The sequence below is a fragment of the Nyctereutes procyonoides genome, unplaced genomic scaffold (genome assembly GCF_905146905.1).
Source record: "Nyctereutes procyonoides isolate TBG_1078 unplaced genomic scaffold, NYPRO_anot_genome, whole genome shotgun sequence".
Classification (NCBI taxonomy): domain Eukaryota; kingdom Metazoa; phylum Chordata; class Mammalia; order Carnivora; family Canidae; genus Nyctereutes; species Nyctereutes procyonoides.
The window spans coordinates 9,138,498-9,164,310 of NW_026575040.1; the positions used below are offsets into that span (position 1 = coordinate 9,138,498).

The window sequence follows — 25,813 nt, forward strand, 5'->3', positions numbered from 1 at the left end:
CTTTTTGGTACCAGGCTGTTCCATGTGTAGCAGAGCACATGTGGGTAAGGATGCAGCTTTTCTCTGGAAGCTCCTTGTCCTAGCCAGGTGATGGGGGGAAGCAAGACAAGCCACAGAGGTAGGATGCGAGGCCACAGGTGAGGTGCTGTGAACCCTCAGTTGCTGCAGGAAGGAGCAAACGGAGTGGGCTGGGGAGAGCAGAGAGTACATCTTGGAGCGGTCTTCTCAAGCTTGAGCCCAGCAGGACCCCACCCCAGAGTTTCTGGTCCAGTAGGGCCCAAGCAGGGCCTAGGTAAGTATGTTTCTACCAGCCAGGGTGGTTACTGAAGCTACTGGCCAGGGCCCAAGCTTGGAGACCCACTGACTTTGAAGAAGTTGAGGCCTAAATTGGTCCAGGGGCTAGGGTATGAATTGGGGCAGATGGGTGAATAGAGGCAGGAAATTCTTAGTGGAAGTTGCAGCATGGACAGAGGTATGGAGAGAAAGCAAGGGGTTATGTTGGGAAAACCCACATAGGCCAGTTAGAGAAATGATGGCAAATAAGGATGGAGTGAATTTGGAGAAAACCTTGAAATACTACTTCGTGGAGCCCCTGCCTACTCAAGAGGGAATCAAGGAGCCCAAGGGGTTTAGAGTGGAAAGGGCGTCCAACCAGAATTACATTCCTGGGGAATCTGGCAGCAGTAGTAGCCAAAACTAATTGATTAGCACGATCTGCCTGATTGCTGTGTTGAGGATTCTGAGGCTTGAGAACAAACCGAGTACCGGGACTCCTGCTTTCTGCCGTGGATAAACAGAGTGGTGGTAATTCTGCTGCGTGCCATCCTTGGACTAGAAGGGGACAGAACATTAGGACAGCTATGATAAACAGTAATCAGGATTGTATTTTGGGGGCATTCCTTCAAGCACGTGTAGGGGGGCACAGTGGAAGCAGACATAAAAGATATTTCTGAGGTAGAACCTGCTTGATAGAGACACTAACTGATTCATTTACTCAGCAAAAAATGGTGGCCCGAAGAAGGCAGGAGTACAAGAATAAGATGTAAGTGCTGCTCTCCAGGAACTCCGAGCCTCGAGAGGAAAACACACAATTACCACATAGTTGGGTGGACTGGCGATACATCTGTGAAAGGCTTCCTAGAGTTGTCTGACCTGAGTCTCAGCATTCATGAAAGTTCTCAGGTGACCTGCTGGGGTGTCAGGCCCAGGGGCAGTGAGCACAGACTGGGGAGGAGGGCTTGTCATCATGGAGAGGAGTATGTAAGGAACTACACCACCCGTTCATTGCTGGGCTGCAGACTGAAACAGTGAGCTGTGACGGCCAGATAGGGGCCAAGTGAGGAGAGCCGAGTGGTCCGTGAAAAGACTTGAGAGCGTGTGCTGGGGCCCAGGTAGGGGGCATCTAAGGTCATGAGGGTCACAGGGCAGTGTGGATGATGCATTTCCTGGAAAGCAGGCAGAGGCTGGGAGCTGTTGGGGAGCTGGTGCAGGTGTCTGAGTGCAAAGGACCCAATGCGTAGGGCCAGGAAAGAGGACGAGCAGGACTGGGTGGATGTGGGAGTGAAGGAGTGCAGGGCTGTCAGGCCAGAGGAGAGGGAGGTGGTTTAATGAGGGTAATGATGAATTCCCTTTTTATAGTTGTTGAGTTTTGAGGTACTGTGGCACCTCCACGCACCAGTAGCCAGTAGGCTGTTGGATACAAGTCTGAAACTTAGGATTGATGTCTGGGCTATAAATACTGACTTGGGAGTCATTAGCATCAATGTGGCTTGAAATCATGCGGGGAGATGAGGTCACTCAGGAAGGAATGTCAGGTGCATGCAGTGGTCTAGGAACACCGACCCAGAAGAAGTAGGCGCAAGCCCAAGAAAAAGAGAAGATGGCATGAGAGGGCCAGGGAGAGCCAGAACATCTGGGGAGTGGGGCCTTTCTGAAAGGGAGGGGATAGAGAGCACGGGAGAGAAAGGTATCGAACCACTCGGGACTTGGACGATGGGGGAGAGGAACAGGCCACTGATAAAAATTGGGAGTCTGCAGGGTGCCAGCTTGAGAAAGACGATTCGGGTTGGGGCTGTTGTGGTTTGAATCCCGTTTACTAGGCAGCTGGAATTTAAAATCGTGGATCTGAAGGAACCGGTTGGGTTAGAGGCATGATTTGAGTCATTTGCTGAGAAATGCAGGCTAAAACCTTGGGGAAGACAGGGACAGAAGGGTAGAACTAGTAATTCCGAAGGTCGGAATTTGATACAGGCTGTAGGGGCCAAATCTCTAGGTCCAGACGGGCCAGCCCGAGGAGATAGGCTTCCCTCCTGGTAGGGAAGGTGTTTATGGCATTCCTTAGCAGGAAAACGCATAGAAGGAGCCTGGCTAAAGGATTATAGTCTTATTTCTTAACCCACATTATCCGGGGTCAGTGAAGATTCAACCAAGTAGTGTTTCTCCTTGGGGAGTTTTCATGGGCACGGACAAACACCTCAGAGCTGCAAAATGTGAAAACCTGCTTACTGATGTGGCTTGAAACTACCTCAGTGCCTATGGGAGGATGAAACTGGTGCCACTCACTTCCCCTGCTTGAAGGTCTTCGGCAAGCAACTGGTGCCAACACAGGGGTGGCAACAAGGGGGTGGGTGTGGGGCAGATGTGGGAAGCAAGGGAGATGTACCCAGGGTGAAACTTCTGACCTCTCCTGGGCTGAGCCCCAGGCTCCTGCAGGCACAGGAGGACAGGCTGGCCCCCTGGGAAAGTGAGAGAGGCTGGGTGGGGCAGAAGGGGGACTGGGGGCATTTCTGAAGCCCCCAGTACCCTTCGGGGCTCCCCTCCCTCCCCCAGCAAGAAGAGACTGAGCTCCTGGAACAGGAGCTTTTCAATGAAAAGTTTATTAGATGGGCACTTTCAGGGAAAAGAGAGCAAGGACACAGATCTTTAACAGGGGTACAATGTTTAAACAGGTGCTCTGCTCTTAAGATACAAAAGTTAGAAAAATCTAAAACACTATAAATACGTACATGCTTTTTACAAAGGTATTAAAGGTCAGGCTGGCTGAGAAGTGAAGGCAATCACCATCCTCCACATTCCACCCCCCCTGCCCATGTCAACACCACCACAGAGTCTGGAACAGCCGAGTTGCCACAGCAGCAGGGAGGTGAGTGAAGAAGGGCAGGTGGCTCTGGCTCCAGCCCTCTGGGTGAAGTTCTCACCGCTCAGGAGGGAGAGGGGCTGGGTTCGGAGCCCCCCCTCCCCCGGGAAAGGGCGTACAGGCGACTCAGGCTGCCACGTGTTTAGTCAGCCCAGGGTGGTGGCTTTGGCTGCTGGGCCACTGCGCCCTCCACCAGCCTTCAGACCTGGCTGTGCCCCAGACTCTTCCCAGCCACGGCCCTGGGGAGGAGAGACCTTTGCTTTCCAACTTTCTCCAAAAAATTAAATAGTTCTCTGTCTTGAACAGTTTTAAGAAATTATTACATAAATATAAAAACACCAGAGTGCTAGAGTGTACATTACTTCAGCATAAAAAAAAAATCAATTACAGAATCACTGAGCAAGTTTCTCAATCCAGTTTACACGGTAGGCGAGTTGATGGGAGAGCTGTGTTTCTGGACAGTTGCCTGTGCGGCGTCATCTCCCCACGGACTGCCACCCTTCCATCAGACTCCTCCTCTTCTGGTTGGAACCATACCCTCTTGTGTACATGTTTTGCTTCCCCACCCTCTTGAGAAGCAGTTGATCCTCCTCAAAAGGATGATCTAGAAGGAAACATTCATGCCACAAAAAGAAAAATGGTACAGCACAGCTGTGTTGAGGTTTTCTTCCAGTAAAGTGGGGACAACACACGGAGCTCTAGGGTATAGAACTACAATCACACCCGCTCTTGCTACTGGTAACCCCCTTGGAAACCGGCCTGTGAACAGTCCCCAGATTCCTCTTCCTTCCTCATCCTTCTTCAGGACGACAGAGAGGGGCCTCAGGTGAGCTCTGGCCCTGCAGAGACCGTCACAGAGCCTCAGGAAGGGCAGCTTGGGACCCGGAGCGAAACTCTACCTGCCTTCTCCCCAGACTACATACATGCATGTGCGACACGCACACACCATTTAAAGCCTTTTCCTGCAGTTGAGTAAAAGCATTTAGCCCTGGAATATGTCCAAACTCTAGGAAGCCAAGGGAAGATGGAGAAAAGAAACTAAGCACAAGATACGTGCTATAGCAAATTCCAATACATTAATGATTTTTTAAAAAATTAATCACCACGGTCAATAAAAAAAAAAAAAACAGACAACATGAGGACGACGGGAAAGTCTGCCAGCAGCCTTGCCCTCATGTGTGTGCTTCCTCAGAGAAGAGTCAAAGTCCCTGCTCCTGACTCCAGGCTTGTCTCAAAATGTCAGCTCGTCCACAGCCCGCCAGGAAGGTGGCCAACTGAGATGATGTTCCAGCACAGGCCTGTAACCCGAACCCGCTGGGGCAGCTACCTACTTTGCTTGTGCTGGAAGGCCCTAAGTTACTAAAGTTAGGAAGGGGAGGGTGGGGGAGGAAAGGGAAGAGAACAGAAGCCGGCTCCTGGGGGAGGCAGGGAGCCCTGACAACTACTTCAAACTGCTCTCCAACACCCACCCCCCCTTAGATGGCCCTATTTTCTCTTGACCCCATCAACTGTTCTTTAGAAAGCTCTTTTTTAACGTGGAAATGCCATTCATTCAACAGGATTTTCAAACTAAGAAAACAAGCTTTGTGACTTGAATGAAGGACACTGATGTTACACAAGCCTCAACACACTGCTGCAGCCTTGAGGATGGGAAGGACAGCCTGTCCTCACCTCTAGGTACGACTGAACTTCTTCCAGAGGTGGGCTTCCCTACACTTTCACCTCCTCCTCCAGGGGTCTAGTCTGGAAAGGAGAGGGGCCAAGGCGGCTTCTGGAGAAACACAAAACTAAAACGTCATGCCTCCTAAAAGTAGCCTTCAGCTCTGAGCATCGGGGGTCCTGAGACACTGTCCGAGCGCAGCCACTGGATCGCCCAAACTGTGCTGTACCTGAAGCTGGTTCCCAAGTAACTGGAGGACAGCTGTGTGCCCCAGGAAGGCCTCAGGATCAGGAAGCCGGTGGAGAATGCAGGCCCGCAGACACCGCTGCCCTGGCTTTTAGGGAGGGCATAACGATTGCACGAGCAGAGGTCATGCTGGAATACACCACAAGTCTCAGACCTGACCAGGAGCGGGAATGCACATCCAAGAGGTTCAGGTGGCTTCCTGGAAGCAGCAGTCCACAGATCATGTCACAGCAGGCAAACTTCGGACCCGCAGTATTTGATCCTCTCAGGTAGAGAGGAGTTGCGTGGTGTCTCGGTTCTGTGTCAACAGCCCCGTGAAAAGATAAGCATATAGGTCTGGCAAGGTGCTCCTCCCGTCTCTTCCTGTGTCCTCAGGGAGCATGGAGAGCAACTCTCCTACCTGGAAACCATACAGCTAGAGCTGCAGAGGCATTTGGATCTTGTCGGGGAGGCATCAGAAAGCCCCAACATCTCCATAAGGCATCAGAAACGTCATCACATTTGAGATACAGACCTGCCCAAAGTACATACTTTCTCCCCTTCACCTGGAAGAAGACAGGACTTCCATAGGAAATCCCTTTACTTTTCCTGGTAGAAATCCATGCAAAAAGATGGGATAAAGTCATTTCATAGAAAAAACAGCAACAAGGGATAAAGTACCAATTGCAAGGGGCAACTCTGTCTGCTGGATCCTGCAAAAGGCCAGTAGAAAAGGAGGGCTTTTTTTTCCAGTTGAAATAATTTATAATAGTTTCCTCACTAATTGCCACTGGGAGCATTACTTCTTATACACAATATAGCTGCTAGAGTTGTCACTGATGATCCTCTGCCATGAGCTAGATAATCTTACGTCCCAGGGGAAAGACAGCAGACCTCTGTGCACCAAGCCTGCAATTTTCAAAAGTGTAAAAAAAATTTAGTAGCCCTTTTCATTGGCCTGCGTTGGCCTGCGATTTTTCCCTCCTGGTGAATTTGCTTCTGTTGATTTCAGTTCCCAGAGGTGCTGGCAAGTGTCTTCTCAACAAAACTTGAAAAAGCTTCACCTTGAGAGAGAGGTTGCTGGCCCCCTCCACACGGGCTTCCCAATCAGTGTGCCAAACCCAGGATTTTTTTTTTAATATAAAATAAACGTTTAAACGAGCGTACTGATCAAGCTCATTTAATTAATGCAACTGACTAGGTAAACCAAGATAGCTAGATGCGTAAGAATAGCAAGTGAGCTCTTACAGATGACTGGAGACCCACGCCATGTCATGCTGCCTTAGCTCAGATGCTGTGATGCGACAGCTGCCTCCTGCTTCATGTGACTACTTCACGTAATTCCAATCTCTGAGATTAACACAAGAAGATAAACTATACATTGCATAAGCGCCGAGCCTCAGCAGATCTCCCAACCGTTTGAAGTTGAGAAAGGACAAATGTAAGAGAGGAGGTGTCTCACCAGCTTTCCCCACTGTCCCCGTGCGCATGTTCTGAATGCACTGGCTCACACTTATCAGTCTGCTCTGTGAGGAGAGGAGACCGATGAGCCCGCCTCCCCAGCCCCAGTCAGGCCCACTCCTGGGGTGCAAGGTCTGCTGGAAGGCTGGGGCTCAGGAATGCTCAGTTGAAGTGTTCGTTAAAAGTGGCAGAGGGCTGGGCCTGAGGTTTGCTCATGCCCTTGCAGGCTCCACCCTACCTAGAACACCCAAGGTGAGCTTCACACTCCAGTCTGGAGCCGAGGGCCATGTCCTGCTGAACAGTGACATCCTAGATTGCTGTCATTAAAACAGAAGGGGGCTGGGGGGGGGGGGGCAGGTGGTGAACTACTACCTGTTTGCTCAAGCCACCAGAGCAGAAGCCATTTCTTGCCCTTCAAATTGGGGCCAAAGGGCAGATGTGTTCAGCAGACACAGCTGTTCATAAAATCCATCTCTGGGTTTGCTTTTGTGTTTTGGAAAACAGGTCGGCGCCGCTTTGATGGAGGAAGAAAAATTTCTTCTTCATTGACAATAGTGAGTTGAGTTCCAATTTCCTCCACCTCCTGCACGGCCTTTCCCCCCCAAAGCCCACCCTCCCCCCCACCCTCCCCCTTCACACCCAGCGTCTCTAAGACACACTGGAACAGCGGATGCTTGGGGAGCCCATCTGGGTAAGGACCTTGTCAAGCCACTGCAAGGGCCCATTCAGGTGCAGCTCGATCCAGCAGGGGGTGCTGGTCACTGTCTGTCTCCTGCAAGACATAAGGATGGGGTGGGGTGGAAGACTTCAGAAATGTCCAGAAGGACACACATACAAGTCAGAACACTTTTTCCTGCTTCGGTGAGGGTCTTCTTCCCAGAGTCAGAGGTAGGTCCATGGCACCTTGCTAGCCCCTGCTCTAGAGGTCTCAATAATGGGCTAAGACTACTGGACCAAACTCCTCCAGGAAGAACCTTGAGTAAATCAGGTTCTCTTGCTGGGGAAGGAGGTAGCCCTTCAAGGGTTAAATGTGTAAGGCAAATTCTAGGGTGTCCCACTTGCCCCCCCCCCCCACCGTCCCATTTCTGTGACAGGCCTCCCAGTGAAGAACTTCCGGCCTGAGCAAAGGTCTCCCTAGGGTCCCATCTATCCTGAATGGGCAGCCCATCTCCAGCCCCGGATCCAGTCCCAGCAGGCCATGATGACGTATGTCTGTCTGATTGAGGGGTGTTTTTTGCACAGTGCCGACAGAGCCCACATGCCATCAGTTCCCCATGTGCTGATATAATTCCCATCTATGGCCTTATTTTGGAAAATCTTACGAGCAGAGCGAGCCATGGAACAATTACTGGAAAAAACCAAGGCACACCACACGTTTCTTTTCCCCAAAGCACTTTGTCTAAATTCAGGCTGGTTGATGACGCAGCACCGCAGGCGAGCTCCCAAAGGCTATCTGCTGAGGCCGGAGGCGCTGGTGCCAGCTGGAGGTGAGAGGCCTGGGCCCGGGGCCCTCCCCACTTTGGGCCATCTCACAGGAGGGATGAAACCTTACTCTCTTTGGCCCAAGAGGCAGAAGGAGGGCAAGACTGTTCTGGGAAGGGGCCGCACCCGCCCGTTAGGCCACTCTGCAGGGCTGCCAGGTGGCAGTGACGTGGTGGGCCGCACAGGACCTGATGTGCTGGCAGTATGCATCCCGCGTGGTGACACAGTGCCCCTAGGGAAAGGCTTCCGCCACCGAGGGGCCTCTTCCCAGCACTCAGAACTGCAGGGCCACGGTGCTGCGCCAGGTCGAGGGCTGCTAGCCTGAGGCCACCGCCCTCCTCGTGTGGCCTACGCTTCGCCCGAGTGGAGGCTTAGCAATGGGCCTGTGGGGTACCTCTCTGACCTGAGGTGCCTGAGCAGTCTCTGGACTCAAGTCTGGGTGTAGGAAGAGCAGAAAGACCTCTCTCTGGGTCTTTGCCACTTCCCCACTAAAGGAAAAATACTGTTCCCTTCCCCACCGAAGGAAAAATATTAATTTTGTAACTTTTTACTCATCCCGTTAATGCTTTCAGCCAGGGCTAAAAAAGGTGGGCTAAAATCTCTCTTGGGCTGGGCCTTCAGGCCTGGGCCCATCTCCTCCAGCTATGGTCGCTGGGCTGTAAGCTCCTGAGCTAACCCTCTAGGCTTGACCACTTTGACTGGTCAGTGGGTCACTCACCGTGGATGTCATGGAGACCCCACAGACCAAGGTGCTGTGTTCCCTGGCCCCGTGGGGCAGATCCAGGGAACAGCAGCTAAAATACGGTAAATAGAAGAGGACTTCACGGACCGAAATCCTCTAATGAGAATCTGACTTTCCATAAGTCATGCTCATCTGGATTTCATTATAAACAGTGGCCCAGTGCCAGTATTGAAATGGGTTTGGCCTGGGTGCAGAATGACTACAAAACAAAATGGATTCCAAACATCTGGAAAAATGAAGAGAAGAGGGGAGTCACTTGCAAAGCGCTGGCCCCAGCTGACGTGTGGGCACCTCTATGTCTGCCACAGGAGTGGGGGGCTGGGTAGGGGGAGCGTGGGGCCGGAGGGGCACATGGCCCTGGCCCTCGCACACCCCTGTCTAGCTGGGGGAGGAAAAGGGACTGAATTCCCTAAACCTAAACTAGAATGGTCTGAGACAACAGAGCAGACCAGGTGGACCCGACCAGTGCCATGTTTAAACCAGTACTGAAATTCTGAGAAAAACCTTTCTCAGCAAATAACCTTCATTCTTTAATGACTACCCAAATCTCCCATCTGCCTCTCCGTTTTAATACCCTAGACCCCCAGGGTCACCCGAGTCAAAGGCGGAGCCCCAGAGGAGGGAAGAACAATGGGATGAAGACTTAAGTCCCTGGCGAGGGACATCCTAAAACCATCTGCCCAAAATGAACAATGAGGAAGCAGCCAAGAGGCCCAATTTCTGGGCCCAGTTTTTTCACGAATGATGTGACTTCAAGCAAGTCACTTTCCCTCCCTGGGCCTTGGTCCCCTCGTCCATGCACTGGGGGTGATGCCAGCATCCCCACCCAGGGACGTGGTGAGGAAGAACTGGAACATGTCTGTTTATGGTGCTTGAGAAACTGAAGTGCTGGGCAAACAGTGCCCAGCTCTTCCTTATCTAGGTGGCTCAGGCCCTCATGGCCTGCCAGGCCGTGGCCTCTGACCCTTGGCCCCTGCTCTCTGCAGTGTGGGTGGCCTAGCTCAACTCTGAGGAGCCCCTGCTCTGCTGTCTGGGTCATGTGCAGTTGAGTCCCCGTGGTATGTGGCACCCAGATCTGACCTGTATTCTGCTCCCCAGCCTTTGACGAAGCTCATGCGGATGGTACACATCCGCGTCAACTGGTAGACCGCCTCGAAGCCCTGGTTGACGGATTGAGCCAGGAGGGCGGCAAACTCCTGGTTGTTGAAGATCTTCAGGTTGCACCCTGCCAAGAGAACAAAAACCGTGCTCATGGGGACAGAGGCATGCGCGTCCAGTGCCCCACTCCTGGCTGAAGCCACCCCTGGGTCATCCAGAATGGCATAACTCACACGGTTCAAGTGGCACGCGGTTATTCCATGTGCTGGCCACACACTCCCCACTTAGTACTATGCTAGGGACATGCCCCCTTGGTCCCTGCCCTTGATGCCGTCCCCACCTCAAGGGAGAGGTGCTGCTGATGCACGGGGCGGATCAAACACCGGCCTGTAAGCTCTAGCTCCCAGAGCCAGGGAATGCTGAGGAAAACTGTAAAGTGGGCTACCAAGAATAAGAGTGATGGTTTGGAGAGCTGGGCCTTGCCCTGGGCAAAAGGGCCAAGGCAGGACTCTATGGACCCAAGCCAGAACGCCCATGGCTGTGTAAGGCATGGCTGGCCACCCGGGGAACAGGAGCCCTTGACCTGAGATAGAAGGAGTGCCAGTAGAAGGGCCACGCAGCTTGTCGCTCCCACAGGAGGCTCAGCAGAGGGTCCCAGGCTTGCCTGGTGAATCCACCTGAGACCAGGAAGGAGCAAGTGACTGGGGCCACACTTTGGCCTTTGGGCACACGGCTGGGTCAGGGTGACATTCGCAGCAAAGTGAAGATGTGTGTCTAACCCTCCAGGCAGTAAAACCAGAGACAGGCACAAATAAAGTTTATAATAAATCTCCTGAAGTCCTACCACCCAAGTGCCAGGAATGTATCAATGAGAAAAAATAAAGACAACAGCACATGCTAGAAATACCCAAAAGGTGAGCTAAGGTGGCGTTTAGTAACAGGCCAGCACTGGACTCCTAATCTTGCTGTGGGACTCTGGACCCGTCGCTCTCTGTTTGTAAACCCGTGTCTCCTTTGTCAGATGGGAGGCTGGCCTCGAAGGTCCCTCTATGCGCTAATGAACCCCACCACAGCCAACTCGAGCCCTCCCCAAAAAGGTGGGGGGGGAAGGGCTGGGGAAGGGAGCAGCCACAACAAGCCAGGAATACAACAGAGCTTCCGGTTCTCATTCTCTCCAAGGGGAAGTGTGGTGACAAAGGGCAGCAAGCGGGCCCTGGCTCCCAGCGGAGCCAAGGAGCATAGGAGCACTGGACTCGGCAGTCACACAGTCCTAAGGCTCATCCCAGCTCATCCACTCACCAGCTGTGTGCCTTTGGGCAGGTAGCTTCACCTCTCTGAACCTGTCTCCTCACCTAAGGAGCCAGGATGCCTGGAGAGAACTAAGCGAGAGCAGAGACACAGATGTGCTCTGCAGACACGACCACAATGCACTGAAACCGCGGGGCACCGTTGTTTCAGACCTTCTACATGCTTAAGCTGACCCTGCCCCAAAGCCCATCGCCCTACTATCCATCTGCCACCGAGACAAGAAAACATGTGGCCCTCAGTACCAGCCGTTCTGCTAGCAGCGTGGCCGGGGCTGCGTGCCTGTGAGCAGGGGGCTCGGCCGGCGCTCCCAGCCTTGGTTTTCTAAGTCAGGAGGCCTAGATGGGATCAGTCCCCGCCTGTGTTGCTGCGCAGCCGTGGCCCTATCCAGCCACCCTCTGGGGTGCAGCCCAATACCCTTTCTTGGGGCACAGGTGGGAATCATCAGCTCCGCTCAGAAAACCCCCAAGAGGTCCCCCAGAACAGAAGCAAAGCTTTCTCGTGCCCTTCTGTGGCCTGGCCCCATCGTGCTTTCTAGACATTTCCCATCTCTTACATGGCTGTCCCCAGCCAGAGTGCCACCCAAACGTGGCCTACCCTCCGTCACCTCTGGGCTTTTGCCCATATCGTGCCCCCCCACTTGGAATGCCCGCAGGGTCCCCACTCCACCGCCCCCCTGTGCCTAATGCCAACCAGCCTTCAATGCCCAAAGCCCTCTCCACGAGGCCTTCCCTGATCTGTCCAACAGCTAAAGGAGTTCTTCCTGCCTGGATCCAAGAGCACCTCGTCTGTGCTGCTTGCCTGGTGCTCAGGACCCCCTTGTCTTAAGCCCATTTGTGTCTTTGTCTGGTACACTCAGCTGGGCTGTAAGGTCTGCAGGGACAGCAGCAGGGCTTCCTGAACCCCTCCGCCTCCCTCAAGCACCTCGCACGGAGCCCACATGCTGTGCAAGTTGGTGGCACGAAGGAAGGAAGCACAATGCCTGAGCATCTGTGCACACAAAGCAACAAGCAGGTACCCCTGGATCGAAGGCAGATCCATCAGAGGCTGCTCCCTGGAGGGTCAAGAAGAACACAGGCAGGAAGACCCAGAGAAACCCCAAGTGAAGCACCTCCAGGCTGGCAACACAGGAGGAGAAAGGAAAGCAGCTCCCGGCATCGCAGGCACGCGCCGTGGCACGCAGGCGGGTAAGTGCTCGTACCTGGGGGGATCTTGCAGACTGTGGCCGGGTGCCAGCCGTAGCGCTGGTTGCAGTTGGGAGACTGGACAAAGATGGCACTGTCGCTGAGGCACTCTGCGAAGACCTCCCCGCCGATGTAGTACAGCCGCACGCCTCGCCCTAGAGACAGGAGGTCAGGCTGGACCCGGGCGCCCCGGCCCCAGGGCCTCCCGCCAAGAGGGCCAGCCTCACCAGACCAACAGGACCCAGAGCCCACGCTTAAACCCGTGCAGGGGACACTGGTGGGGGAGTGACGACGTGGGGTTCCTAACGCTGGAGGGAGCAGATGACGAGCAGAAAGGGCACGGGGCAAGTCTCCAGGACGTGCCCCGCCACGGACTAGATGGCGGCCGCTACCAAGGCCCTCCGCCTCTGAGCCTCAGTTTCTTCATCTGGAAGATGGGGTGGTACTAAGACGTACCTCCTCGGGTGGCTGTGCCACACACAGCGCGTGCCCGCGGAGCATGAGCAGCTACTACTGCTACTACTACAGAAACCCATTCAGCAGACTTGCGGGGCTCCTCCCGAGGCATCCCAGGAGCCCTTCCCGACAGGGATGGCTTAATGCCACCTCCTGTACCTCTCCCCTTGGTGCATTTTTCTAAAACATTCCATAGGTTTATATCATTCACTTTTCCTTCATCTCTTAAATCCATTCCAGATGGACAGAAATTATTTTTAAATTGGCTCTGCAATCCAAGCAAGCAGTTACGTAAACACTCTGAGTCCTCGCCTCAGCCAGGGGATGTTCTCTTCTTCTGCACGGGAAGGCCTCTGTTGCCGCTTCTGGGGAAGAGGCCCAGAGGGCTGGAAAAAGGAGCCAGATTTTACAGGCACGACGTCAAGTGGGAGAGAAACCAGGGGGCCACTGGGTATTCTCCTGCCTCCTCGTCTCACTACGGCCCCACCACCCCGTTCTCCTTGGTGTGCCATGGACAGGCAGGGTGCTGGCAGATGCAGAGTGACGTGGAGGGGCCACCGTGTCATGTCCGTCAAGAGCAGAGGTAGAGATGGGGACACCCAGACCAGAAGAACAGAAATGTGTTCGGTTTGGGTAATCTTTGAAATGTTATTTTTAAAATACAGAAGAGCATAAGTGAACACCTATGTCTGCCACCCAGGATCAGTATCTTTTTAAAAGTAAGACCCATGGGGAGGCTGCGAGCTTGGTGGCAGGGCGCTGCTTGTCAACGGCTGTCACACTCACTGTGTGCCGGCCTCTGCAAGGCTCTGCTCTTCCCCGGGCATCAGGTTATTCCCTGGAGAATGAGCCCACAGGTCCCGACCCACGGCTTCCAAACTTGGAAAATTCCAAATTTTTTTTTTTTAACTATAAAAACCCTCTCTTCAAATGAACTCTTCCTCATCTAATATGAACAAGATCCAGGGTGCTCCGGTTTACAGAGGACCAGACCTCCTGCTGCCCTGCCCAGCTCTTCAGTGTGCCCTGGAGCCCTTCAGACCAACCCCTGGGGGGCTCTGGGCCGAGAATACCCTATGTCACCATCTCCATGGCCTTCTGAGGGACTGGGGATCACAAAATTATGAATATCCTTAGCATGATACTTTTATGAGCAACCCAAGTGACACACGCACCGCTTCCTCTTCTCTAAACAAAGTGGTCTTCTACTCTGTCCTGGGTGTTGGGAGGCAGCATGTTAGCACCAGTGCTGTTCAGGCAGCCTAGAATAATCGCGTATGAAGCTAACAGAAGATGACCCGTGTAGGACGGACGCCGCCTGCCTCCCCACCTATCAGTACCGTAGGGGTACTTTTATCAAAAGACTTGCATGTATTGCCCTTCTCCTAGATTGCCCATCTCGCCCCCTTAAATGAGCGTTTTCCTCGGTGGCTTTTACATCTTCAGACTTAATCCGTGTTTGGGAAATGGGACTGACCAAGCCACGTGAACTCTCCTGGTCTGGCCCCTAAACAGGGCGATACAGAGTTTGGGGGCTGGCTGGGGGAGCGGGCCCTCTCCCCACGTCCCGGCAGGAGGCTGCTGGGGCCACGGGGTGGGGAGCGGATGGGGAGACTCCCTTACCGATGTGCCTCCGCGTGAGCTCCACGGCCGCGTTCCTGTTGACGTTGGAGAGCAGGCCGAGGCAGAAGCGCTCCGAGTTGGAGGGGTCGGTGAAGCCGTCCACCGTCATGGAGGGCTGCGAGGCGTGGAAGGTCTCCCCCACGCGCTGGTTCAGCTCGTAGTAGGAGATGGAGCACCAGAAGGCCGGCTCGCAGTAGGTGACAGGCTGAAGGTCTGGGGAGACAGGCCAGGCTACTGGGTCAGGGACCCCCAGTCACCTGCTCCTCAACGAGGTCCCCTGGATGCTTTGTAACACTGCTGGGGACCTCCCGGAGGGTGGTACGATCCCCGCCCTCATGCCTTGTGTTAGACTTTCAGGACCCAACGTGATAAAGTACTCTTGCATTTGGAAAGGCCTTCCACGAGCTGGCCACTTTGATTTCGTGTTAGCTCATACCGGCCCTGCCCTGCCTGGCTGGCCTTGTTTGTGCTGAAGCCACCTTTTTTTTTTTTTTAAGATTTTATTTATTCATGAAAGACACAGAGAGAGGCAGAGACACAGGCAGAAGGAGAAGCAGGCTCCCTGCAAGGAGCCCGACGTGGGACTCGATCCCAGGACCCCAGGATCAGGCCCTGGGCTGAATGCAGGTGCTAAACTGCTGAGCCACCCGGGCTGCCTCAGTGGCTCTCTTTTTTATAAGATTTGGGAACCCCTGAAATAGAGGTTTCCCCTCACGTGACCCCCCGTCACCCTTCCTGGGACCCCCTAGCCCTCCTGTCACCTCCGGTCACTGGCCCACACCTGCCCAGGCACCCAGCCCTCCTCCCGCCTCATCTGACACCTCGGCAGGTCTGAGCTCAGCCCTGGGCCCGGCTCCCAGCCTTCCTCCCTGGCATCGGGGCCACAGCGTCCCTAACAGGACTCCCCGGCACCCTGGCTGGGGTGTCGCCTCATTCGCCGACTACTCGAATCCCTCCTTGGAGAGCCAGGGAGGCTCCTGCCCCTTCTCCCTCCTCCGGCCTGACCATTGCTCTGGCTCTTCAACGTATCTGGAGCGGCCGCTTACTCAGGGTGCGTCTGGGAGCTGGTGCGAGGGACAGAGGGCTCCCTGGGCCGGGCCTCAGCACTGGCTGGAGACCCCTGCTCCCGCCTGCGCGCCACCTCCTGGAGTGAGAGCCCCCTGGGAACTCTGCTCTACAGGGTCTGGAGGTGCGTGAAGCACAAGCAAAAAAAAAAAAAAATCAGAAGCTGTTCTAGGAGGTGCCTACAGGGCTGAGGGCCCAGATCTACTTGTGGGGTCTGTGCCCACAATCCCTCTAAGGGCGGAGAAAACGCCTACCACATGTGTGACAAAATGCAGACCGGGAACATCCCTGCGCTCGGCACACACCCCCAGAAAGTGTCAGCTGGAGGGAGGCCAGGGACACCTAGACCCAGCTCCTCACCTCATCTTGGGTCAAAGCAGTCTCTGCCTGGAATCCTGGGCGTCACGGGCCGCTTGTTTGCACCCCTGGTCGGTGTCTACCCACGAAGTGCCAGCAGCACCCCTCCGTCTCCCCCTCCCAAGCCGTGACAGTGACAAATGGCTCCAGATATCGCCAGCTCTCTGTGAAGGGGCAAAATAGCCCCTGGATGAAAACCACCGCCTTAGAGGCTTATCCAGGTCAGGAGCGCAAGCTCGAAGGCCAGGCGGCCTGGGACGTGCTCTCGGCTTGGGCACCGACCAGCTGTGTGGCCGTGAGCGACCCGAACAGCTCCAAGTGTCAGCATCCACATCTGTCCCTGCAGCCACTGTGGGGGGACCCGAAGGGGAGGGTAGGACGCTGTCTGCGGAGGGCCCAGGAGACATCAGAGGAGGTGCTGGGCTCGCCTCAAGCACCCAGTAAGTGGTGCTGACAACCAGAGCTGAGCACGTACATGAACCTGAGTCCATCCTGCTCCTGAAGCGGCCTCCACTGCAGGGGAGGGAGGAAAAGCATCCTCACTCCTTTCCTCTCTTCCCAGGATAGAGCGACATTAGAGGAGGGAAGGCAGGGGACCGAGGCTACTTTTAATGGAGGAGGGCGGAGTGACGGGGCAGGAGCGCCCAGTGGCCTGTGCCCGAGGTTCAGCAGAGCCACATGGGCCACATCCGGCTCTGGCTTCGCTCGATGCTTCAACATTCCAATGAGATAAGCTATATTCTAAACAATGTGGTCACTAAAATGTGAGCTATGTTGCTTTGGAAACCCTAAAAAAGAAAAAAAGAAGAAAAAGCCCAAGAAATCCAAGCGTAATCCACGTACTCAAAGGGGTCGGGCAACGGGTCAGAGCCAAGAGGCGCTGGGCAAGGACTGCTGACCACCACTGCCCGGGGGCAGGCTCTGCTGACCCTGCTGCGTGGACGTTCCGGGTCTGGGCAGCGACTGCAGCTTTACTGGAAGACATCTAGCACGAACCATCTGGGTCACTGTGCATCTGGCGTGGGTCAGCCTGAAGAGGCAGCTGCGGCTGATCTGTGCGGGCCCTGGCTTCCCCGGCAAAGTACAGAACAGAGTCCTCACCCCAAATTATAAAACCTTCCAGCACCCCCTGGGCTTCGTCCAGACAGGAGAGCGAGTGCTTGGCTCCCAGGAACACTGGCACAGCCTACCCATCAAAAGAAAAGCCACAGGCCACCCATCGGGTAACACGGTGCCAGAACCACTCTGGGGAACTGTGGGCTTTGAGGCATCTCAGAAGCAGAGGCGTGCTTGGGGTCCTAGCCCAGGAGGCCCCCCAAGCAGATCTGAGCCCTTATCCAAACATCCCTGCAACTTGCAGATACACACTGGACAGCGTGGTGGAAAACGCTGGACTCGGGAGCCTGACACATAATTAAGGAGATGCTGGTGGGGGGGTGGGGGGGTGGGGTAACAGTGCAGTCAGGCCAAGGCAAAGTCTGATGGGTACCATTTTACAGAGAGCTGTTTGGATGAGCTGGCCTGTGTTCAGAAGCAGGACCCACCCAGGGCAGTGCCCCCTGCCACGTACTCACTATTCTCCGCAAACACCTAAAACCTAGCCCTGCCTTTCACCTCTGCCCCTCCAGGCACCTCTCAGCTGCTTCAAGATTCTTCTGCAAGAGGAGCTGCAGATGAGAACATAATATGGTCACCACCTCTGGGTTCTGCCTTGAATGGCAACCTGTTTTTAAACAGCATATATGTCCTCATGGTTTATTTTCTTCCCCACTCACTTATCCACACCATGGTTAAGTACAAGGGAAAAAAAAGTCAGGATCCTGGAAAGGAAAATATTATAAACAGGATAACCACGAGGTTATAGCTACTGAGAAAGCACTCAGCTTGACTGAGCTTCCCAGCAGACAAGGCAAAAAGGAAACATGAATTGTTATCTGGTTGTGGACAGACAATGCTTACAAGTTCTGCAGGGAAATCGAAGCTTGTCCTGATAGCAAATCTTAAATCTGTCACAGGTGGCAATCTCCTCCCACATCCATCAAGCCAGCCAGCCTTAATTTCAAGAGTTTTCCAACAAACGCAGAAGCGACTGTGCGTAAGGTTGCTTCTTGAAAAGGACCTGCAAACATGCCACTCGGAGGCCCGTCTGGGAGGACGACTCTACGGGGCTAGGGGGCCTTGCCTCCCTCGCGGTGGTTCCGCTTCTCCGGGCCAAAGACTCAACGCACCTGGAGTGGCAGACGGTGGCATGTGCCCAAAGCCGCCCCTGCAAACAGCCCTGCTCCCTGCTCCCGGCCCGACTGCTGAGTCTGTGCTAATCTCTCTTCCCAGAGCAGAGGTGTCGGAGACTCAGGAACCTCCAGCTCCCCCCAGGCGCAGCTCCCTGCCCCCACCAGTGTGGTACCGGCCAGACTTCTCGAGTGGCGTGGGGCACCGAATTCGTGCCTGGCCCCCTGCCAGCCTAACGGCACTGGCTGGCTTCAGTTTTAAGGCCGATTCCAAGCTGGCACAGACTTTCTGTTTTGTTTAAGGAAAAGAAAACAGAATAAAACCCAGAAGGCAATACTTGGATTAAGGGATGCCTATTAAAAACATGTGCGAGAGATCCAAATCCGGTAAAGGAAAAGGAGGGGCGACAGAAGGGGGAAATTAACTTTCTACTATGAATCGAAAGCAGGGAGCGGGCGAAGCACCGAAGCCACAAAGGCTAAAGGTCAGAACAGGAATGAACTGCCTTGGTCGGGGTCCACCCCACCTGTGGAAGGCAGCGTGACCTCCTGTCCTGCACACCAGTCCCCACGAAGCCTCACGGTCCTCGCTCAGCCCTGGGGCTCAGTCCCTGGCTGCCTGGCCCGCCTGCCCCTCATCCACCTAGACTCGACCTCCCAGCCCCAGCTCGTGCGGCTGTCAACTGGCCCCTGGTCGCTCTGTGTGTCATGGCCCCTGCAACTGAGCCAGTGGCGTCCCCAGGGATGGCACCTGCTGGCCCAGGATGGCCGGGTCCCCGTGCCCGGTGCACCAATTCCAACCTGTAAGATGACATGTGCAGGGGGAAGCCCACGCCCTTTCAGCCTCGGATCACCTTCCTGCAGCCGAGACCGGAGGAGAAGTCGGGGGCCCAGGGCCTCCGGCCGGCGGCTACATCCCTGCCACTGGGACGCCTGTGATTTCTTTTTTCTTTTTTTTAAAAAAGACCTTATTTACTTATTCATGAGAGAGAGAGAGGCAGAGACACAGGCAGAGGGAGAAGCAGGCTCCTTGCAGGGAGCCCGATGTGGGACTCGATCCCGGGACCCCAGGATCATACCCTGGGCCAAAGGCAGGCACTAAACTGCAGAGCCCCCCGGGGATCCCCGTGATTTCTTAAACTTACAGAGGATCAGCGCCTGATGAGGCCAGAGCAAAAGCTTTGTGCAGCAGCGGCAGATGCTGGAACAAGGTAAGGCTGGGTCCCAGAGCCCGTGGTCCTCCAGGAAGAGCCGGTGGCCCTCCTGCTGCCCCGCCCCCACGCCCGGGCGCCTGGCAGGACAGGAAGGTACCTTCTCCACGGGCCACGCTGGAGCCCATCACTCCCTGCAGCCCCTGCCGCTCCGGCCCCTTCTCCTGGGCCAGGGCTCCTCTCCCGGTGTCCCACGCTAAAGCAGCGACAACTTACTCACTGGCAGCGTCCTGCTCACTCTCTTTTTCCTCCTTCCACTTCCCTCTTCCTTCCCCTCCATTTGGTCCAATCCTTGACCTGGTCGCTTAGGAAAGCCCAGGTGACTCATCGAGCACCAGCACGATGTGTAACAACAGGCACGTCACCTGCTCGCATCCCGTCGCTGCAGGACACAGCTGCCGGGTCTCCCCGGAGCCGGCCTGTGACAAGGAGCTGAGCTGGCCCCCAGTCACTCATCAGGGCCCTGCCCCACGTCCCAGCGCCAGAAGGGGCCTCGCTGTGGCAGGAGTCTCCTCCTCTTGCCTGGAGTGGGAAGGAAATGAGGAACGAACCAGACGTCCTGTTCTCTCTCTCTCCCTGCATCATTTCTTTGCAGGAAATAATCTGATGTCCTGGGATGTCCCATCCTTCTCTGTTGTCATCCTGACTTGTATTTGCCCCGTGCATACCACTGACTGACCTCCACCCCCCCCACCATAAGTGCTCAGACAGTGCCCGAACTCCCGATGTCATCTTGGGGCCTCTCCTGCCCCCCTGCCCACTGGCCTCCCTCCGCTCTCGCTGCGGGGGCCCGGCCTTCCCCTGACCTTCAGCCTTTTCCACCTCCCTCCCTCCCGCCGAGGCAGCCCCTCTCTGGCCTTCTTTCCTTCTTGAGCTGGGTTTCCCTCTCGCAATTCATCCACTCCCAGGATTCAGCCGAACCTTTGTCAGCGTTTCCGGGGAGCAGTCCCACAGATGGTCGGCAGGTTGTAAGAGCAAAGCGTTCCAGCAGATCCACGGGCAAAGGACTGCTCAGAGGCCTTGGCACATGAGTGTCCGGGGGCTACGGCACAAGGCTTTCCAAACTCAGGTGATGACAACACCCTGTCCCCCTGAGCCCACTTTGGGAAAGGCTGCCCACAGGCTAACGGCTCCCAAGTGTGCGCAGCAAGCCCCAGCCTCTGTCCTGATGGCCACAGGCACCTTCCCACTCCAGCCCATCCCAGCTCCTGGGTGTCCCGCCTCTGCAGCTTCCCAGTTAAAGCTGGCTGATGATAAGCGCCCGCTGATTCAGGCCCGCCGCCCTCTCTCAGTGCCCCTCCCGGCCCTGCCACCATCTCTCCAAAACAGCTTCCTAAGGTGGGTTTGTGTTTTTGTTTTTGTTTTTGTTTTTGATTTATGGGGGAGGGTAGTGGGGTTTGGCCACCAGCCATTTCCTCTAGACCTTTACTTCTATAAAGTGGCCAGATTCATCTTTATGAAGCTGTCATCAGATAACAACAACCACCACCACCACCCCCGGGCCAATGACTTTATTTGTAGGCAAGAAGCGAATCACTAAGTATGGCCTTCAGGGCTCTTTTCTCAGTGCCCCACAGCCTTGGCAGCCCCATCTGGCTCCTCATCCCAACCAACTACACCGCCAAGCTGTCCTCTGAGCTTGCTGTGGCCTTTCATGCCCTTCCCTCTATCTGTGATGTCCTTCCCTTCTCAGCCTCACAGCGTCCCACCTGTCCTGCTGGGTGCAACTCACACATGTCACCACAACTCTGACGTCTTTCCTACCCCATCTGGCACTTTCCTCCTCGGCCTCTACGGTTTGTCTTACGCCTACACCCCTGGCACCTGGCACAATGCATCGCAGGGGGACGCAGATATCTCCTGCCTGCCCGTCAGACCGTGAATGGTCACGTGGATCCCCAGGGTCAGTACCGACTAGGAAACACAGTGAAGTTGACTGAATGAATCAAACAGGGACACTGGAAGCCTGGAGGCATGTCCCCACTGGAATGCCACCACTGCTTCCCTTGGCCTCTCCGCCTACTTCAACTGCACCCACTCCTTGTTTTAAAATTACATTCAGTCCTGCCTTATTGATCCCCACAAGGCCATAGCATCATTCATTCCCCTTCGACCCCCGCCCCCCACCCCCTACCTGGACTCACACTCACTGACTGGGAGAAACACCTGGGGAACCAATGAGGGAGGAAGACACAGGCTGGTCGGCAGGGCTCCCACCCAGGGTCCTCAACCTGACAACTGCCCTCGGCTACAAGTTAGTAAGCATCCTGGAGCTTTGTTCTGAGAAGGAGGTGGTGATGGGGGAGCTGGTTTAAGTGTTGGGAGCAGATGGAAGCACATAATCTGGATCCCAGAGGCCGGGATTCAGAGCTTCCCCTTTTCCTAACTGTGTGAGTTGGCAGGAATTAGGTAACTTGTCTTGTTCTTTGGCTTCCTAATCAGGAGACTGAAACATTGTGATACTGTTATCTTACAAGTGGTTAAGGACACTGGTTAACACACGCAAAGCGCCCTGTGCAACACTCAGTAAACAGTAAGTTCTCATGGAATGTTTGCCACCATCGTCACTGTCATCCGGCCCCTTCCAGCTAGGATGCCAGGAGTCTGTAAGATTTTTCTAGGTAGGGATGAAGCTGATGGTCTTGAATGGGTGAAGGTGGGAGGTACTGGGGCCCTGCAGGCAGGGAGGAATCTGAACCCCGACTCATCAGTTGACTCGTTCTCCGGTTCAGGTGTTCCCAGCAGACTGGCCACTACTCTGCACTACCAGGCTTGGGGGCTATTCCTTCCTTTGGAGAAGTGACCTAAGAATTCTCAACCCTCCGATAAGGGGCCTGAGGACCAGGGCAGCAGGGAGGGAGGACTGAGTCAATGGGACACTTCTGCCCCAGGTCCATGTTCAAAAACCATCCTGTCACCCTGATCCACACAATCTAGAAGGGAAACCACAGCAAGCAAACACGTGGGACAACTTTCATTTGGAACCACTGAGTCAGGCAGCATGGCTTCAAAGGCAAGGGCTTTGTTCCAGAGTCTGTCGACTGAACGACGACAGGGCTGCCTTGGCCATGGGGCGGGGGTGGAGGTGGGTAGTAAAAAGGGCCCCCAAATTAAATCTAAGCCAGCTGACCTCAAAAGCTGGGAACTCAGAGTCAAGCTCACAGTCTTGGCCTTAATTTCTCAAGTGTTAACACAGCTTCTAGCCTTCAGAGTTTGTTTTTAATAACTCAATCGGTCCTTTCACGTCAGGAATGTGACCTTCCCTCTGCAAAGCCCAACACTCACAGCTATATTATTTTACAAAGATGTTAGAACAGATTCGCCCAAAGTCACATTTTCACACTGCCCACTTGTCAGCCTGTATGAAAGCGGTCTCAGGCATCTCCCAATGTTCTAAATGCTTTTCTTCATCTGATGCTATCAGTCAAGGACTGGGAGCAACTGGGAATAAAAACCAGGCTCCCCCCCACCCCGCCCTCCACCCCCCCACCCCCACTGATTCACAGAGCTTGGGTATTAACTCTTTCTTTTCCTGAGCCACAAATCAAAGCCCAGCAGTAAAGGCCAAAATGAAATCAAACTCACATTTTTCTAAAACTACCAGATCAGCACATTAAAAAAAAAAAAAATCCCCTCAATAAGAATGGAATGGATGTTTCATTTGTTCGGAGCGTTTCTGCAGACCCCACTCCTGGAGCACAGAAGCCAATCTCACAACAACCGACCTGGAAATCCAACGGCCGAAGGGATGGCCACGGAGACGTGGGCCAGCTGCTCCAAAACATCATGAGACAGGATGAGAGAGGAGGCGTCTAAATATGGAAATGCATTTCCAAAATAACAAGAATGAAAAGAATGGATGGACCCTGTGATCTCCACTGGCAAGGCACAAAATACACACGCCTGATGTGCAAGCATCAGAAGGACTGTGATACAACAGCGTGGGCGGGCAGGGAGATGATGGGCAATTGTGCTTTCCCTCTCCGCCCCGATTTCTCTGCATCCTGCTGTTTCAAATAAAAAGTACATCATTAAAAAAAAAAAAAGTACATCATTATAAGATGAAATACTCAGATAAAATCCAAGTAAGTGTATCTTGAAACCAGTCGACCAAAGTCAGGGGGCTAGAGTCCGCACTGCCGCCCGTGGCTTTGCATCAAACCACACACATATGCTTGGCTGACCACAGATTCTCGGCTCCTGAGCACAAGGTTTGGGGGATTTTCATTCACTCACGTCTGACTGCCACCCAGGGGAAATACAAACCCGGCACATGGTCGCCTTATTCCTGCCACCACTGCTCTTAGGTTACTCTGTTCTGTGGGTGACCCCAGAATCACTGTAACCAGAAACCTGACAGGCTGAGCTGAGCTGATGGAGCAGGGCCTCACAGTCAGGGTCCCCTCCCCACACGGGCCACCAGCCAGCACTGCAGCTAGAGGGGGTGACAGTCCCATAGATGAGGAAATACTTACCCAAATTATTGTGTGCTGGGGACATCGGATTCGGGGAGAGGTTTGGAGAACCTGCGGGATGAGACACAGTTGTGAGAACGAAGAGAACATTCTTGGCTCAGAGAGCCAAATTACTGAACGCTTGCCTCAAGATGGGGCAGCTCAACGCAGCAGGAAGAAAACCCTGAGCTGAGCCTCTAAGGCCCTGCAGGAGCCCTGACGCCGTGTCCTTGCTTGACCCTCCCTCCCTGGGTCCCAAGTTTTACCCGTGGGACGAAGGCATGAGCGGACCACCTCAGAGGGGTCCCCGGGACCCGATGGGGTGAGGGCCCCACCCGAGCCCGTGGCACAGGGCACAGAGCCCCCAGGAAAGCGCCCCGGCAGGGACGGCCCTCACCCCAGCCTCGCTCCGAGGCCGCCAGCAGCACAGAGAGGGCTGCAGCTGCCCACCTGGCCTGGCACCCCAATCCGGCCCCTTCCCTGGGTCTCGGGATGCTCAAGCTGCCTCAGGAAAGCTGCACCTCTGCTGCCCGAAGACGCAGGACGTGCTGCCCGAGGCCTGGAGCCCAGGCTACCGATCCCCCTGCCCCCCACCTCCCGTCCAGCCCGCACTCCCAGAGATTAGCGCGGCCTCAGCCTTCAGAAACATGGGGCTCATCCAGTCCCAAGGGGCCGCGGAGCCCTTCTGCAGTCACAGCCCCATGGGGTGCACGGCCCCCCTCCGGGCCCCCCATGCAGGTGCCGTGGGCTATTCGTGAGGGTCTGTTCCTGCTCCCCAGCTCAGCTCCAACCTCCCTGGGGCGAGGCATGAGCCATGGGCTTCTCTGCTCCCCCAGAACCCCATTCACCAGGGGAGGTCGAAGAGTCCTGGGGCATAAGGGCTCCCCGACTGCCCTGGAGTCTGGCTGGGTGACAGCAGTGTCAGCTACGGGATTTTAGCAAAGTGGTCTAACCTCTCGGAGCCTTGATTTTTTTTTTCCCCTTCTCAGGTATAAGACGGGGATACGACCATCCATTGTGTGATTTGTAGACATGAAGTGTGGTCGAGCATATACAAGTGACTGCACCGTGACTGCACACAGCTGGCACTCAATACATGCCGGTTTCCCGTTTTGTGGCAGCCCAAATCACAAGAGGGTCCGCGAAGGCCTGGCCTGGAAGGGCATGTGGTGTGTGTCTGGGGGGCACACAGGGCCAGACAAGGTGGTCCTTGGACCCCAACTAGGACACTGTCACATCTCAGCTGCCAGGACAGCAACTCGACTGGTTTCTAAATGGACAACTTTTGAGTCAAGAAGAGAGGGGAAGCTGGAGACCCCCACCCATCCACCCACTGGCTGGGGGAGGGGGTCCCTAAAGTCCCGTGTCTATGACTGACAGATCACAGATGTCCACACAGAGCCCTGCAGGTCCACTGATGGAAGGAGAGGGAAAACGACGAGGGGACAGAGAGAACAGGGCAGAAAGGAGGGAGGGGAAGTGGGGGGCGGGGGGAGAGCCGAGGAGGGGGCGCAGCTGGCTGCGCATTCTGTACTCAGACTCTCTCTGGTCTGCTTTCTCAAGCAACAGTCATCATTCCACAGAGAAGGAACAGCAAGGAGGGGAGAGAAAGAGTGAGAAGAGCAGTGCAGCATCTGAAGAGATGCTGCTGGGCCGGCCTCTTCCCACGCCAGCCCTTCGGAGCTGCGAGCCCGAAGCGGCTGCTGGCCTCAGCGCAAGAGGCCGTTGACGCATGCCAGCGGGTTCAGGCCACCCCCTCGCAGGCCGTGCGCTAGACCCCCAGGTGCCACGACACCCGGCTGGGTATGGAGCAACTGTGTTTACGACGAACGGGCACGTCTCCCTCGTGCTTCTTTCCAGATCCGCACAGCCCGTCTGGGGCCGTGTGCAGGGCGGGGGGCTCTGCTGCAGGTAGCGGCTCCCTGTGCACCAGGCACGCCCCTACCATCGGGAGGGAACATCTGCTCGGCTCCCCCTTCCTCCCTCCTCCTCCTCCTCCTCCTCGCCCAGCCACACGCAACATGGTGTATATTCCATGTGGCAGCTGGGGTTCAATTCAAGGAGCCTCTGGTTTGGAGCCAATTTGGTCCCATGACAAATGACGCGGGAACATCTGGAGATGTGGC

General features: G+C 55.1%; 1 protein-coding gene across 3 annotated transcripts in view; it reads right to left on the reverse strand.

Moving 5' to 3' along the window:
• Positions 1-2,857: 2,857 nt before the first annotated feature.
• SMAD3 (SMAD family member 3) overlaps positions 2,858-25,813 on the reverse strand; it is a 118,285-nt gene continuing 95,329 nt past the window's right edge. The window contains exons 5-11 of one of the 3 annotated variants that reach the window (XR_008663737.1): positions 23,709-23,759; positions 14,373-14,585; positions 12,311-12,448; positions 9,787-9,931; positions 7,182-7,254; positions 6,855-6,996; positions 2,858-3,740 (exon numbers count right to left, since the gene is read on the reverse strand). Coding sequence is in view for 2 of the 3 variants with exons in the window: in XM_055319872.1 (XP_055175847.1) it covers positions 6,925-6,996; positions 7,182-7,254; positions 9,787-9,931; positions 12,311-12,448; positions 14,373-14,585; positions 23,709-23,759 (692 nt within the window). In the remaining variant the exon portion in view is untranslated. Of the gene's footprint in view, positions 6,997-7,118; positions 7,255-9,786; positions 9,932-12,310; positions 12,449-14,372; positions 14,586-23,708; positions 23,760-25,813 lie in introns of those variants that run through there. The other 2 variants (XM_055319872.1, XM_055319873.1) reach the window with 2 other exon arrangements.